Source organism: Bemisia tabaci, chromosome 1 (assembly GCF_918797505.1).
Source record: "Bemisia tabaci chromosome 1, PGI_BMITA_v3".
Classification (NCBI taxonomy): domain Eukaryota; kingdom Metazoa; phylum Arthropoda; class Insecta; order Hemiptera; family Aleyrodidae; genus Bemisia; species Bemisia tabaci.
Window position 1 is genome coordinate 757733 of NC_092793.1, and position 15505 is coordinate 773237.

The window sequence follows — 15505 nt, forward strand, 5'->3', positions numbered from 1 at the left end:
AACTTACAAGTCAAAATGAGTTCATATTCATCTCCATTACTCATTTCATTACACTGCACCTCTAAGGCAAGGTGAATAAAAGACTTTTTTTGTCTTAATAGGAATAGCTAAAATCCAGCCTCAAATGTGTTTAAACTCTTGTGGGTAAAATTCCAGCATACTGCACCACCTCTATTATGAAATTCTGGGCTTTGAAAGGGATGAATATCAAAACATACATCTTTTGAAAAGGAATCATGAATCCTCAAGGAACTTAACAAGTCAAGGTCCTCTGGGCAAAAATTTCAAATATTCTGATGTGGAGAGAAAGAAAAGAAAGAAAAGTTAGAAGTTAGTTTGAAATGAAAATATTTAGGTCTCAAATAGCTTTTTTCCCACCTTGCGGAAGAAATTTTGAACTCGTGAGAATTTTGACATTTTGACACACTATTCATCGTGAAAGTAATGAGTTCTGAGTGCAAGAATGTTTCTATCGGTTTTTACGAACCCTTTAGTGTTCAACCACAAATAACGAACTAGAATCATTCAGAATTACTGAAGTGTTTCTGTTATCACCTACAGGCGCATTAATGTGCCATACCGTTTGAGGTGTAGCGACCATAAGACATGTGTAACAACAACACTGTGGTGATATTGCAAACTTTTATTTCGCTAAATGCTTTGATGTACGTTAAAACTGAATTTTGGATCTAAGGGTTGAAACTTGTTGATAGCATGAAGAATTGTCAAACAGTCGAAATTCATAATGTTCTAAATTCCTTACTCAGAGTGGCAAAAAAGGCTGTTTTGGGTGATGAAAATTGTCATTTCGAACTTACTCCTTCCTTGGCACATCAAAACGGTTGAAGTTTTTAGCCACAGGGCCGTAATTCTTTAAGTTTTTTGAGAGTTGACATTCAAAATTTTTCCAGAAATGCTTATTTTTATTTTTATCTCCTGAATTGCATGGAGCTCCATATCAGGGGTGACGTGGAGGGTTGAAACTCTCTACTCACAAGTTTTACCATATTTTATGCCAATTTTTTGCCACTAGGATGAAAACGAAGAAACATACCCATCTCGACTTTTCCTGTGCACTCCCTCCTGGTACTAAGAAAAAAAAATGGAATTTTTCTTTGGGAAATGAGCTTTAACATCTCCATAGTCAATATTAAGGTTTTGATACTGCTGCTTACAGAAAGATTTCTTAAACCATTTTTTCTCTCCAAAGAAAGAAAAAAAAAAAAAACCTAAAAATATGATACATGTTCTTAATGGCTGTGGATGGAAATTTTATTTTCAAAAATCACAGTTTCAAAGCCAAAAAATGTCTAAATTTTACATTACATCGTTTAGAATGCAGCATTTGGATCCAAGTCAGATACACTCTTTTGCTGCCTTGGGCCGACAATAGTTCGCTGCCCTAAATTCTGGTAGTGATGATGACCTATGAAGACTTGAAAAGAAAAAAAAAAAAAAAAACAAGAAGACATCCCAACATGAATATGTTGGAAAAGCATGCCAAACAACTGAAATATTGGAGACATACTGTTTTCATGTCTTTGTTATTTGTTTCAATAGGCACTTTTTGCTAAACTTACGAAAAAATATTAATCATGAATGTTGAATGTAAATGAACTTAAGTGAAGAAAGAAAATAACATCATTTATATGGGTGAACATGTGGCTGATTGTTTGGAGAAAGTATATTCCAGTATTTTTGTTTAACATATTAACTCACAAGAAAATGTTCATACATTTTTTTATCTAGTATAAATTATTTTCAATTATTTTTTTGATAGTGGGTCTTAAATACAATCAATAAAAAAAGTCTTCCTGGTGGGACTCAAACGCCTGCCTCGGTACTTGGATCTCACACATGCACGCGAGCGGTGGTCCAGACGACTGAGCTATCGCAACTTGCAATGATGTGGCGAAGTATTAGACTCGTAGACAGACTCGTGTTTAGAGGGCGGAGCTTGGCTCCAGCGCCCCAGACCAGCTACGTAATAACAGAGAATATAAACGCACTTCTGTATAAGCCATAGTCAGCACATGCTTTTATGTGTCTCGAGGTTCACCCCAGAATGCAGTTACTGCTATTCCGCTATCTTGGCAGTTGAGTTGCCTTTTCAAGAAATAAATCAATCAATCGTTTAAAAGGAAGTTCCGATTTTGGCTTTTCATGAATTAAATTAATCAATCGTTACAATGAAGTTCCGATTTTGGCTTCTGTAGCTGTAATGAATGGGTCCTCCAGAGCAGTTTTACACCTTGTACAGTGCTCATTATTTTTTTTTTTATTCTCAAAAAAGGTTGTTCCAAAAACGCCGATTTTGCCCCCCCCCCCCTCCTGGATTTGGCCCTAACTTTGCTCTGATGTTGTACTAGGCGTCCCCGATGCCTGGGCAAAATTTCAGCCTCCTTGGATAATTAGAAGGGAGATGGCCTCTCAAGAGCCAGCCTAACGGTCACCTGCTTTTGATCGAACAAGGACTTAAATAAAAAACGCTCATTGGCTATAAAGTCGCGGCAGCTTAAGCTTCTAAATTTGAGTTTTTTCAGCAAAGAAAAGGTTATTTGAAGTTTCTGTCAAATAAAATAATACAGTTTCGATGGGAAAAGATTCTCAAGGGTTTTTCCTGAAAAGTCGATTCTGTTTTTTGGTGAATGACCATGAAGGTTTGAGAGTATAACAGGTCAAACACGAAAAAACGGATCCAACGGAGAAAAAATTTGGACCGCCCATTGAATAGCATTGGTTTATTGGTGTACTGTACTATGGTACAATGGTACATCCGAGTGATTTCAGTAAGCGAGCCCTACTGGCATGCTTAAAAAGAGACAAAAAGACCACGAGCCAAGAGACTTTTGAAATTGTCCGCCATATGCTGCGACTCATCCGTCCCCCCCCCCCCCCCCCCATCCGGCCCTGGTTTGAATTGTAACTGCATTAGTATCATTCTCTAAGCATGGCCAAACAAAATATCGAAAAAGAAATTTTTTTTTCTCTTTTTTCAGTTAAGTTTCTTGGAAATGAATTTAACCATTTGTCAACTTGAAGCAAGGACATACTTAGAGACTCATAAAGAAAAGAGGTATCAAACTCTCAATCCAACTCTGAATATTATTTGTTTAGATAACTCAGCCCCTCCTCCTCTCCTTCTATTTTATATTTTCATTTGACTATTTCAAAGAAAGAGAACATTCCTGTTGTAAGTTGACTCAGTTTTACAGAGCTCTATTTTGAAATCGAAAAACGAAAAGCTGTGTGTAACTTTGTTAGGGGTACACAAATGAATTGAGTGCTATAATGAATGTCTTGTGTGTCGCAACAGCCCAGTATTTCGGTAAAAACTTCTTAACACTCCAATTTTACTCATGTTTTTTGATCTGATGGTGAATTTCTATTTCTTTACTTTGTAAATTTTAGGGGTGTACGAATGTTTGGGAATCATGAATAACCGACCCGACTGACTCGCGAACAAACCGACTTTTGCGAATATTCGCGCCCTCACAAATAAGGAATTTTCGAAGCGACTTTTCCGCATATTTGCGCCTTCCAGAGTATCGAATTGCCGAGTGGCAATCGTGAAACGTTGCTAGCATCGAGAGATCCATCCGAGAGATCGCGAACCTCGGACTTCCTTTGATCTTTACCGACTTAGCTGAATTTACGAACAGCGCGCGCAATTGCGGTTTGCCCGCATATTTCAAACCGTTTCAAAATGGCCGGAAATTGGCAACTTCGGTTTTTTGCCGATAGATTTGACTGACAGTTGTATCCCATAGTATTTTGGCACGAAAAAAAAGAATCTGACGTTAGATTTTGAAAAAACTGAGGTTGTCATTTTGTGGCCACTTTGAACTTTAACCGGTTGCCAATTTTAAAAATTCGGTTTTTTTTTAAAAAAAAATCTATTGTCAAATTTGCTTTTCTCGCGTCTAATTACTTCTAGATACTGAGTTTCAGACAAATCCGAGTTGCCAATTATTTTTGGTTGCTTCAAGAGTACTACATAGTGAAAGTTCAGGTATATGAGCAAATGGGAAACTAAAAAAAAATCAATCACACTTAGGTATTTGTCAACTTTTGTAATATCTGCAAATTTTCGTTCTTAAAATAGTGGTGGTAAATCATTTGCACTACTATGCATAGTTGTGAATGATTTACTTAAATTATTCGCTATTCGCTTTGTATTCGTCAATAGTTGGCAAAATTATTTGCTATTTGCTTCGTTTGCGAAATTCAATATTTGCACAGCCCTAGTAATTTTGTATTTATTCAAGATCTCCCAATTACGCATGGCCTGCAAATGTCTTGGTATTCTAGGAAGTAATTAAGTTTCTTCTGGCCTTCCTCATTTTTACAATATGGGTCAAAATATTCCATATTTTTGAGTTTTTTATTAGGATGATGCATAACTTAGATACCTAAATACTGGAATACACAATTATGTTCACTCATTTCTTAATATTCTCAGGTATAGATGGCTATTTGGCTCTTAGTGGTTTTGTGCGTTACAATGATCACTCTTTCTCAGCTCAAGTTCGGCCCTATCAGCAAAGCAACAAATTACTTTACAAATATCCTCCTTTATTGCAGGTATGTAGTCAAGTTTATTGTACGCTCATAAATTGAAAGGACCCCGCACACCTCTTATGGGAAGCTGCACCATGACGAATTGCCTTCTGACTTATGTCATTCGATTCTCCTCAAGATGCTGATCAAAAGTTATAATTGCAACAACTTTTTACGATGCACCGTTTTCGCAAAAAACCTAAGAGAAGATTCAATTATTCGGCGATAAAAAGCCAGAAAGATTCCTCATATCAGTACTCGAGTGAACAAATCAGGGGAACTCCCGCACTGAGCGGCAGTCTTATCTCGGATTCCACTCGCCGTTTTGCTCGACTATCCAAATCAGATTCTTGAGGAGCATAAGAACAGGAAAGTCTGAACGTCTACCTGGCGAGTGCGGGAGGGAGATAGTCCCTGAGTCGGCAGGTACAGATAAGAAGACGGACACGCGCTACGTTTTTTCCTTATTTACATCGGGCCTGTCCTCAAATACTTTGTTTCTTTTTATTCATAGTCGCCGAATAGTTTGAATCTTCTCTTAGGTTTTTTGCGAAAACGGTGTATCGTAGAAAGTTGGCGCAATTATAACTTTTGATCAGCATCTTGAGGAGAATTGAATGACATAAGTCAGAAGGCAATCCATCATGGTGCAGCTTCCCATAAGAGGTGTGCGGGGTCCTTTTTAGGCCCCGAAAGGACTTAAATAAGTCATTATGCACTGAAGCTTTTTACAACTACAGAATTTCCGGAAGGAAACTCCTGATTGCATCTAAGGCACTGCATCGCAAATTGCTATCCCAATAATTGATGTTTTTGGCGTTTTGATGATTTTTTTTATTGACGAAGCAGTCACGCTAGAGGCCCGAAAATTTTAGATAGTAGCCTTCTAATACACTAATTTTGATATAAATTAAATATAACATGAATTTAGTGTTGGTTTGATGATTTTATCAAATGCTTTTGCCCCCTGGACTCCTGAAGTTGACATTTTCTGCAACGGCCGATTTTGCTCTGTTTTCTAAGGTCGGTTTCCATACCTGCCTCTTCGCGTGGCAATAATTGACACAAATATGAATGCTCGGATCTTTTTCTAGAGTGTATGAAGAACATATTTCACTATTAAAAAGTTAAATTTACTCAATTTTATACGTTGTTATGTCTGATCAAAGATGACCCTTCCGAAAATAAGAAAATAAAAGTTTGAATATACTTTAATAAATTTCGCCGCATTTCGCCGTCCAATCATGTATATAGCGTGTTCCATTGATCCCTCAGGATGAGGAATCCGTCGTATTTGGCTGCCACCAGCTGCCAATTTGAGAGTTACATCGATTTTTGTCCGAAAAAGTGAGGACAGAATTCGCTGTTTCTCTACATCTTGCTGGATTATCTTGGCGTCTTAATACACTTAGTCGGATTTTCATTTTAAAACTTGATGTACTTACAGTATTTTCATCGTAGAATTCAATTTTGACCTGACTTTTGCCCATTTTTTGGCCAAAATTCATTATTCGAGAGGTTTGTAGAGGTTTCCCTGCCTCGCGATCGAGGTGGGGAAACAGAGCTGTTTTTGTTTTTATCTTTTTTGATTGTTTGGCATTTTAAGGAGAAAATAAAAATGTGGAATGTTCTATCAATACCTTTGAATGAATTATTCATCATAGTAGGGGTTACACCCCCGGACTACTTCGCAGCCCAACCTCCCGAAGCGCTTGGCGCTTCAGGCGTCGTATAGATAAAATCCTATACAAAGCGTTGGAAGTGTCCCGACTGATTCTTAGGTATCGTGATTCGTGATATGAGATGGACTGATTTACGGTACAATTTAATCTCGTTGACAGTGTTGATCGTTTAGTTTTCAGTTTTGTTTATAGGTTTTGTGCCCTGCAATGGCTATGTATAAACTTAAATTTGTATAAAGTCTGAAGCAAAACAAACAAAAAAAAAAAAAAAAAAAAAAAAAAAAAAAAAAAAAAACCATGTACATTGATATCTCTCTATAAATATTTTAAATTATAGGTTTGAAATTGTTTCTTGGAATCACATAAAACTAGAATTTTTCATTGGTCTCAGAAGGTAACGGTAATACGATATTTTTTTCATAATGGATGTAGAAGTATGAGCATTCGTCACATTGAGAGACACATAGTATCGATAAAAATAGCTTCTTTTTGTCTTTTGATCGAGCAATTGAAATAAAAGTCATATCAAATGTTTATTCCTCAATGAAAATATCACAGGAAATCAATAGTTGCAACATAAAATGTCAATCGGAACAGATAAAATCTCTGCGTAAATTTATCTTGTGCATTCCGATCGATTTTTTAAATAAAATCCTTCAATAGCACGTATGCATATGAAAAAATAACAAAAGTAAGCTCAAAAATTGGTTCTAAGATGAAAGTATGATCGTTCATCAACGATTCAACACGTATATTTTTTACCAGAACGAGGTAAGTCTATCTTCGAGTAACTTTTCTTTTTTATCAGAAGTTTGAAAAAAAACAAAGTAGTGTAATTACGTCGACATACGAACAATTCTAATGTCAAAAATGAATTCTATGTTCAAAATACCATGATTGTAACAAGTTTCAACATGAAATTCCGACAAGAATGATTAAAATTTACCTTTGAGCAACTTATCTTTTTATATTCCCGCCGAAAGTTTGGAAACTCCCAAAAATCGAGCATTTACATTAACATATCAAGAAAAGTAAAGTCAGAAATGAATTTTACGATCAAAATGCCACAAGCCCGCGAAGTTTCAACACGATATGCCCACAGGAACGAGTAAAATTCATTTTTGAGTAACTTATCTTTTCACGTTTCTACTGAAAGTTAGAAAGAACCCCCAAAATTATGTATTTCCGTCTATAAATCAAGTGAAGAAAGGTCAAAAATAAATTCTGCGATCGAAACACCATGTGATGCCCAAGTTTCATCACGAAATGCCCATTGGAACGAGTGGAATAGTCGAAACAAGTTGGGGAGCAAGGCGATGACCGGGCATTCCCATTAATCGTTCCACCGTGCGGTGTATGAACTGGAGGTAGTCGACTTCTAATAGCATAGTTTTGACAAAAAATGCTGGGAGATTTATAACAGTCGATAAAGTAGACGAAAATAACTATTTTTCGATGCCAGGATTTTGGGTTTGAGGCATTGCTGCACCTTTGCATGGGCTCCGTCCAGTAAAATATTTGGCATAAAGTCTACCTAGGACTAGTACTTTGAAAATATGAAACATTCAGAAAAATCCAGGTGGGGCCGGAAAAGGCCCTAATTGATACTCTTCCTTTCACAAATGTGCGATGCGGCAGCACTCAAACTTTACCTATAAATCTGAAATTTTGTCAAAAGTGTTTTCTAACCAAATGGAACACTTTTATAACCATAGAACGTAGCTTTTTGGGGGTCAAACTTTTTTTGGGACACCCTAGTATGCATCTTATCAATACGTTCATTATCAATGACGTCATTCATGTCTATATTCAGTCACAACCCAGCCAAGAATCCCAAATTTTGTTGCTGTTTTGAATGCTATTTTCTCAGTTTTCCTACTGGATTACTTGTGGTGCTTCTGACACAAAGTGATCTCTAGAGTGATTGCTAAGTTGCAGTAAGTGAATCAATAGTGGGACTGTAAAAGATAACAAGTGTGCCTATATAGTCTAAAGCATTTAACAAACATCCATGTATTCTGGATCTAATCCACGAAAGGAAAATTATCAAAACAATGCTAAAATCAGGGGAAACGATAATAAAAATTCTCAATTCAGAACCTGAGGAATTAAAACTTTTTGGCTGTAATTTTGACAATTCTCCATCATGTCTATCCTTAAATATTATCCGAATTACCTGTACATTATTCCAAAAAAAAAAAAATCCAAATTCGATCCATTGAAAACGTAACTCACAACTGTACTTAATATCTGGTCAACTGGCTGCTTTAGATGATCATTTTTTCACTGTTTTTTTTATCCATATTTCTTTGTTTCTTACAGCCTCCGCGAGCAGTTATCTCGGAAAGCAAACGCTGCATTCTGCTTAAATACAAAACTAAATTAGAAGTTTGGAAGCTAGGCTCTGCCAATTCAAGTTATGGTGCAAGAGATCCAGAAAAGATAAACCTAGAAATTCAAGAGGAGCCCAAAAAAATGCTAGAACTTCATTCTGTTCAAAAACAAAGGATTAGATGCTGTGCATTCTCTCCGGATGGAAATTTAATTGCTTATTCTACAGATTTCAAGCTTCACTTGTTCAAGTTAGAAATTGTAAGTGTAAATTTTTAAATTTTGGTTTGTCAGCTTCATTTTGCATCTTTAAGCAGATTAGGCATTTTACCGGAGGCAGGTTGTTAGCCTCATCTCTGGAACCTCCTCTTTAGCCGAGGCTCGGAATCAGTAGCACTACCTGGAAGATAGTACAGGCTAATACTTGTAGGAGCGTGTTGATCAAATAGGCAAATGAAGACCTGAGAAAATGTGTAAGACTGGACAACCTTTAGGGAAAAGAATACTTTGACTACAGCCCAAGAGATGAGCATGAAGCTGGCTTTCTTCTCCCATTGATACATGAATGTTTTTATCGCTATTTTGTTTTTATTTGCTTGACGAGTCTTTTAAATTTGTTGATGATTGTACTTCCGTCAACAGGAAGGGAAGGGACATAAAAGGCAGGGGAATAAGAAGCATAAATGATAAAAATAAAGGAGAAAGTAAAATCAAGAGATATATGTAGAAGTAAATAAAAGAGAAAAAAAGATTTTTTTTTTTTTTTTATTTGTACAAGAGTTATAATATGTACAGAATGTTTTTAGATGTAAGATACATCTTTAAAAAACTTGGGTTCAACTTATAAGATAAACTTATACTAGTTACATAAAAAGAAACACAACCTCTGAAAAATGAGGAGGGAAAAATGAAACAATTTTGCTTCAAAGTAAAAATGTCTTTTTGCTTTGACTTGGAATGCGGATGACCGAACCCGGTCAAAAACCCTAGAACCCCTGCTTGCGTTCGAAAAGCACAAGGAGGCCCATCAGTTTAAAAGAAGGATAATTTTGAGAACCCCTGAATTCCAAGCTCGTGGGGTTTGTGACGTTTTAATCTTCGGGTGCATTGATCCTTTTCCAGAAGCGCAAGCGCTTCTGGGTTGGGATGCCTATGCAGCCTAGTTTCGTAAGAGTTATACATTTTTGTTATGTAGTCCTCTACAGAATCAATGTTGAGGTCGGTGCGAATATCCGCGTTCCTCTCATACCATCTTGCTTTTGAAATGCTTTGTAATATTTTCATTTGTATGACTTCTATCTTTTTTAAATTTGACTTCCCTGCACAGCCCCACAACTGGCAGCCATAACTCCAAACCGGCCTCAACATTGACTTGTAGAGGAGCAGTTTGGTTTCTAGAGATAACTTGGATTTGCGGCCAATCAGCCACTGCATATCATGAAATTTAAGTCTTAATTGCTCGACTTTTTTCTTTATGTGCGCACCCCACTTGAGCCTGGAATCCAGGTGGAGGCCGAGATATCGGGCGACTGTGTCGCGAGGGATTTCAGAGTTTCCTAAGTGAAGAGGAATATGAGTAAATGGCCTGTTGGTAAATACAATTTCTACCGATTTAGACGCATTTAATTTGGTCTTATCTTTGTTTGTCCATTTATTAATCCTGTTTAGGTGGGATTGAGCGTTAAAACGTCCCTCCCTGTAGCTTTTCGACGCTGCTAACACAAGCGTATCATCGGCATAAACTCCCAGTTTCCCCCCTCTCCCAGACTGCGGAATGTCTATGGTGAAAAGGGAATAGAGAAGGGGGAAAGGCAGGAACCCTGTGGAACTCCTGCCCTTATAGGTCTGAAACCCGAGGTAGTATTTTCATACCTAACTCGGAATCGTCTACCCTTGAGAAAGGATGACAAGAGCTCCACATGGTTACATGGGAGCATTTTATAAAGCTTTTCGATGAGACGCTCGTGCCAGACGCGATCAAATGCCTGTGCTACGTCCAGAAAAACAGCCACGCAGTATTCTCCCCTCTCGTGAGAATCCTCTATAAATTTAGTAATACGGTGTAGTTGGTCCACCGTAGAATGTTTTGCACGGAAACCAAATTGTGCATCTATAATTAAATTTTGTTTAGAGACAATTTCGTTCAATCTTTTTATATAGAGCTTCTCAAATAATTTGCCTATTACTGGCAGCAAAGAGATAGGTCTATAAGATGAGGCTTCAGTGGGGGACTTATTTGGCTTTAAAAGGACAAAAATTTCAGCCATTTTCCATTGTGATGGGATGTATTTGAAACGAATTACTGCATTAAACAACACCGTTAGTTTCATTATTGCCTTTTTAGGCAAATTTTTAAGAATGAGACCAGAGATCTTATCAAAACCCGGTGCTTTTTTTGCTTTAATTTTCCCTTTGATTTCCTTCAGGATTTCCAATGGGGAGATAGATTTAATTTTTACCGGTGGAATTTTTCTGACCCTACAGGGTTTCAATGTGGATATTTCCCCCTGTTCCGACTCCGGGTCAGAGCTACTGGCGGGAGCATCAGAGTCTGTTTGAACTTCCAGATCATCATGAGGCTGGAAAGCTGCCTCAAAATGATCCGCAAGAATTTCTGCCTTCTCAACATCTGTATTTGCCCAAGTTTTATCAGGCTTGCTGATCGGAAATTTTAATTGTTTTGGTTTTTTAAGATATTTAGTGGCTGCCCTTAAAGAGTAATTCTTATCGGCAGTTGGGGAAAGAAAATTAATGAATTTTTCGAATTCAAAATTAAGATATTCTTGTATTCTTTTTTTAACTATGGCGTTTAATCTATTGTAATTAGTGTTATCTTCAGGGAAATGAGAGTTTGATGAAATCCTTTTTGCTTTCCGTTTAAGACGGATAAGTTTAAGTAGATTTTTAGGTATTGCATAGGGTTTAATGTTTGTTGAGGCAACTGGGATGTTAGGAGTGGCACATACTCTGATATTCTCCACCAATAATTCTGTCTCTCTATCGATATCTGCTGGAGAGAGGACTTGAACACTATTATCTATGACTTTTTCAAGATCTTGTCTGAATTTATCCCAGTTTGTTCTTTTTGAACATAATGCTGGGGGTCGATTTTCAAGAATAGGATTGGTAAAAGTTTCTAAAATGACTTTAGCATGACCTTTTTCATTTGACATAAGTGTGTCACATGAAGTTTGATCGATTAGATTACTTAATATTTTTAAAAATAAAAAAGTCTATTAGATCAGGTTGGTGGCTTGGATTAGTGGGAAAATTTGTCGGGTTTCCGGGGGATATAAAATTCCCGCCAACCAAATTAACTGCTTCTAGAAGTGATACGCCTTTAGGGTTGTCTATCCTGGATCCCCATCGAGGATTTTTAGCGTTCCAATCCCCACCGATCAGATACTTCGGGCCTAATTCCTCCAAAAACTCAGTGTATTCCTCAGTTGAGAGGATGTTACGGGGTGGAGTGTATATTGAGGCTATGTTGAAAGAGTCTAATTCAGTTTGCACGTTTACGATTACAACACATCTTGAACTTGAAAAGCATTTGTCTCTATCAACTTGATGAGATTGTGAGTAATGTTTTCTTTAATTATAATGGAAGACCCACCTCTGTGCTTATTTGCTGGATGAAATGAGCTAAACATTTTATATCCAGCAAAATACCTTTCATAATCGGTCCTGGTGAACCAGGTTTCTGATAATAGGGCTATGTCCACATTGAAATCCCTTAGTGTGACATTGAATTCTTCGGCCTTAACCCGGGTCAGTCCTCCGCAATTCAATGCCGTAATGTTTAATGACTTGCAATTTGTCTTTGCTCGTAGCTCTTTAACATCATCGAAATTGATTTCTGGATAATTTTCCTGTTGAGACATTAAGAAATTCGGATTAGTCAATGAATCACAATTCAATTTAAAAAAGTCATTCATTTCTTTATTTATCTTTTCTGGCTAGCTTCAAGTTTACTCACTTTCTCGGTGAGAACTCTGAGCTGAGCATTCAAAGTTTCTATTGTTTGTAATAAGACACCGATCAGAGCGGCGGAACTGTCTCCTGCGCCCTGTGTTGCCGGAGTAGCTGTATTGCCTGATAATGCTTGAGCAAAAGTCCCATCTAATTTCTTTAGAGGAACATGAGTTGGAATATTTTTCCCTAATTTCGGAAAACTTTCTTGATCAGGGGAGTTTTTCTTAGCTTGGAGTTGCTTTTTTCGTGCAATTTGAAATTCTTTCGCGAAGGGACATCCGCGATAACTTGCGGGATGACCGATCGCGCCATAATTTACGCATTTTGGATTTAAGATCCGACCTTTAAAAGGACACTCAGGAGATAAATGTTTGCCTGCGCATTTGACACACCGTGGATTTTTTCTGCAAAAGTTGTGAGTATGCGAAAAACACTGACATCTTCGGCACTGTGGAACTATCTTATTATCTATCTTCATTGGCTCTATTTTAACAATAGTATGAGCAATTGCTTTGATCTTATAGATGTTTTCTATTGATTCTGAATGGTCAAAATCAAGTTGATGAACTGGTATTTTTATGAGTTCGAATTCCTTGTTAGGTTTAGCATTTGTGGTTTGATTTTCAGATGTTGTTACCAAAGGGGTAGTTTGAAGGGGGATAGTAGATTGAGAATCATCAGTATCCATAGTCATAGTTGTTTTTTCATTTTTTTTCTGTTGTTTCTCTACTATTTTTCTCATGCAAACGGCTGATTTAATTTTGAAATTTTTTGAAAGGAGATCCGAGACAATTTCATCTTCAGGTATGGAGGGGGGGAGACCTTTGCATACAACTTTGATGTTCCGAGTGTTTTTATTGGAGTGAGAATACCATTGTACTTCTCTTTCGTTTAGTTTTTCAGAGATTTTTCTGAAAGTTTCGTCGTTAGAGGGATTTACCTTCCAGGTTTCACTACCTAAAAATTTTAAAACATACTCTTCTTTATCAGACAGAAAAAAAAAGAAAAAAGAAAAAAAAAGATAAAAAGAGGAAGGAAATGAAAAAAGGAAAAAGAAGTAAGAAGTTAATTCAAAAAGAAAAATGAAAGGAAAGGAAATTGAAACTTAATAAAATGCATTAGGCTAATAGAGAAAATTAGGAGAATAAAGAGAGAGAGAGAAAAGAAAAATTCAGAAAGAAGTACAGGGAATCAAAGATAAAATAAAAAGGAGGAAAATAAAGGAGAAAGAAAAAAGAGGGGAAATCAAAGAAACATATTATCAGTGAGGTGAATGACCAGTAAGATGGAAAGTAAACACATAGTTAAAAATGTAATATAATTTTGAGGAGGTACTTAAGCGCAGATGGGCTAACAATAGAGGGCCAGACAAACGTTTAAAGTGAAGCTTCAAAGTGATGGCTGTTTAGTCAAAGTAGAGTGCTGCCGTGCTAAGGAAGAACGCCGTATGAACCATCAGATTCAAACTGAGATATTTACGTTCAAAGTCTACAGCATGCCTCTCTGCGAGATTTGCGAATTTTAAGTTTTCGTTTTCTCCTATTGACAGCTTGATCCCTTGGCTGTTCATTAGCGCTTGGATCATTTAAAAGAAGATAATGACTTCCTGGAAAATCACGAAAGAATGAGGGTATGTCGGACTCACGGCAAAATGCCCATGCAGGCAGGGTCCTTTCACTGTGCCGATTTTGCCGTGTGTCCAATGTCCATCCTCCTAGTGCCAAGGACATGTTTCTAATGCTGCCGGCTGCGGCATAGGGATTTCTCCTCTTTTGTTTCTGTGAGGTTTATTTTTGCAGAAATCATTTTACCTATAACCAAGATCATTAACCGTCCGTGTTTTTAAGGTGTAGAGCTATTTTAAAAATTGAAATAAAAATTAAAAAGGAAAGTTAATGTGAAAGTAACTGCAACTGAATCAGAAGCTTCATATTTTTCTGTTTTATTTGTATGTTTCTTATTTGAATAAGGGGAATGTTAAATTGAAAGTTGGCCTTAAATGAAGAAAGTAAGTTCTGCGCGAAAAAAAAAAATGTTCGTGGTTAGTAGTTTCCTGATTTTAGGGAAAAAAATCCTTTCTTTCCCTTTGCAACCTTTGTTTTTCTCCCTTGTTTCACTTTTTACCTCGAGGACTATTCTGCATTCATCAAATTATTTTTTTCATTACGAGGCCAGCTTTTGAAATTACTCAATTTACTTACTCATGAAATCTAAACTTCAAAAATATAAAAGGAAAATTCAACGTAAGAACTTGTTTAAAAAAGTATTTAGGTATACAATTTTCTACTGACAATGTGGAGAAAGATCGTCGAATATAATTGACGGTTTCAAAATGCCGAGAATTTACGCAAATTTAGTGGACAATATGATGTCCTTTTTAGGATTGAGTAAGATAAGCAGCGGAACCAATCCAATTAATAAAATTACGAACTTAACTAAAACAACATAGCTCGTTTGTATCGGCGTTTGAATTCTCCCTTTCTCATTTTGTTTATACATAAATAAAGGAGGAAAAAAAAACATGAAGAATTGACCATAAAAAAAAAATAATTGTTCAAGGTCTCATTAATCGTCTTCAAACGTAAAATAATATACTGTAAAAATTTCATGGCAAAATCTTAGTTTCTAATTCTTAAAAGAACAAGGTAGAACTTGCACCCAGAAACATTTCGAACAAAAATGATAACGAAAGGAGAATGCGTATCTATCCGAAAACGAATCACATGCTACCAGCAGATGACAAACAGCATAAGTGATCACAGTTACTCAGAGCATGCATAACTGGAACCCTGAAATCGGATGATAGGGTTGGTGGTAGGGGTGATCAACGGCCCAACATCGCCGTGAGTCCGGGAATTGGCGAGGGCTGCACAGGGCGAGTGCCGGATGTCCGCAAAGCATGGGGAAAAACGCCGTGAGTGCTACCCGCGTCCCGAGTTTCCTATACATATGGCAATCTA

The 15505-nt window shown here is 36.9% G+C and overlaps 1 protein-coding gene across 2 annotated transcripts in view; it reads left to right on the plus strand.

Moving 5' to 3' along the window:
* l(3)72Dn (UTP4 small subunit processome component l(3)72Dn) overlaps positions 1 to 15505 on the plus strand; it is a 98992-nt gene that overhangs the window by 44593 nt on the left and 38894 nt on the right. For both annotated transcript variants that reach the window (XM_072298434.1, XM_019055688.2), the window contains exons 8-9: positions 4463 to 4584; positions 8565 to 8834. In XM_072298434.1, coding sequence (XP_072154535.1) covers positions 4463 to 4584; positions 8565 to 8834 — 392 coding nt within the window. The remainder of the gene's footprint in view (positions 1 to 4462; positions 4585 to 8564; positions 8835 to 15505) is intronic.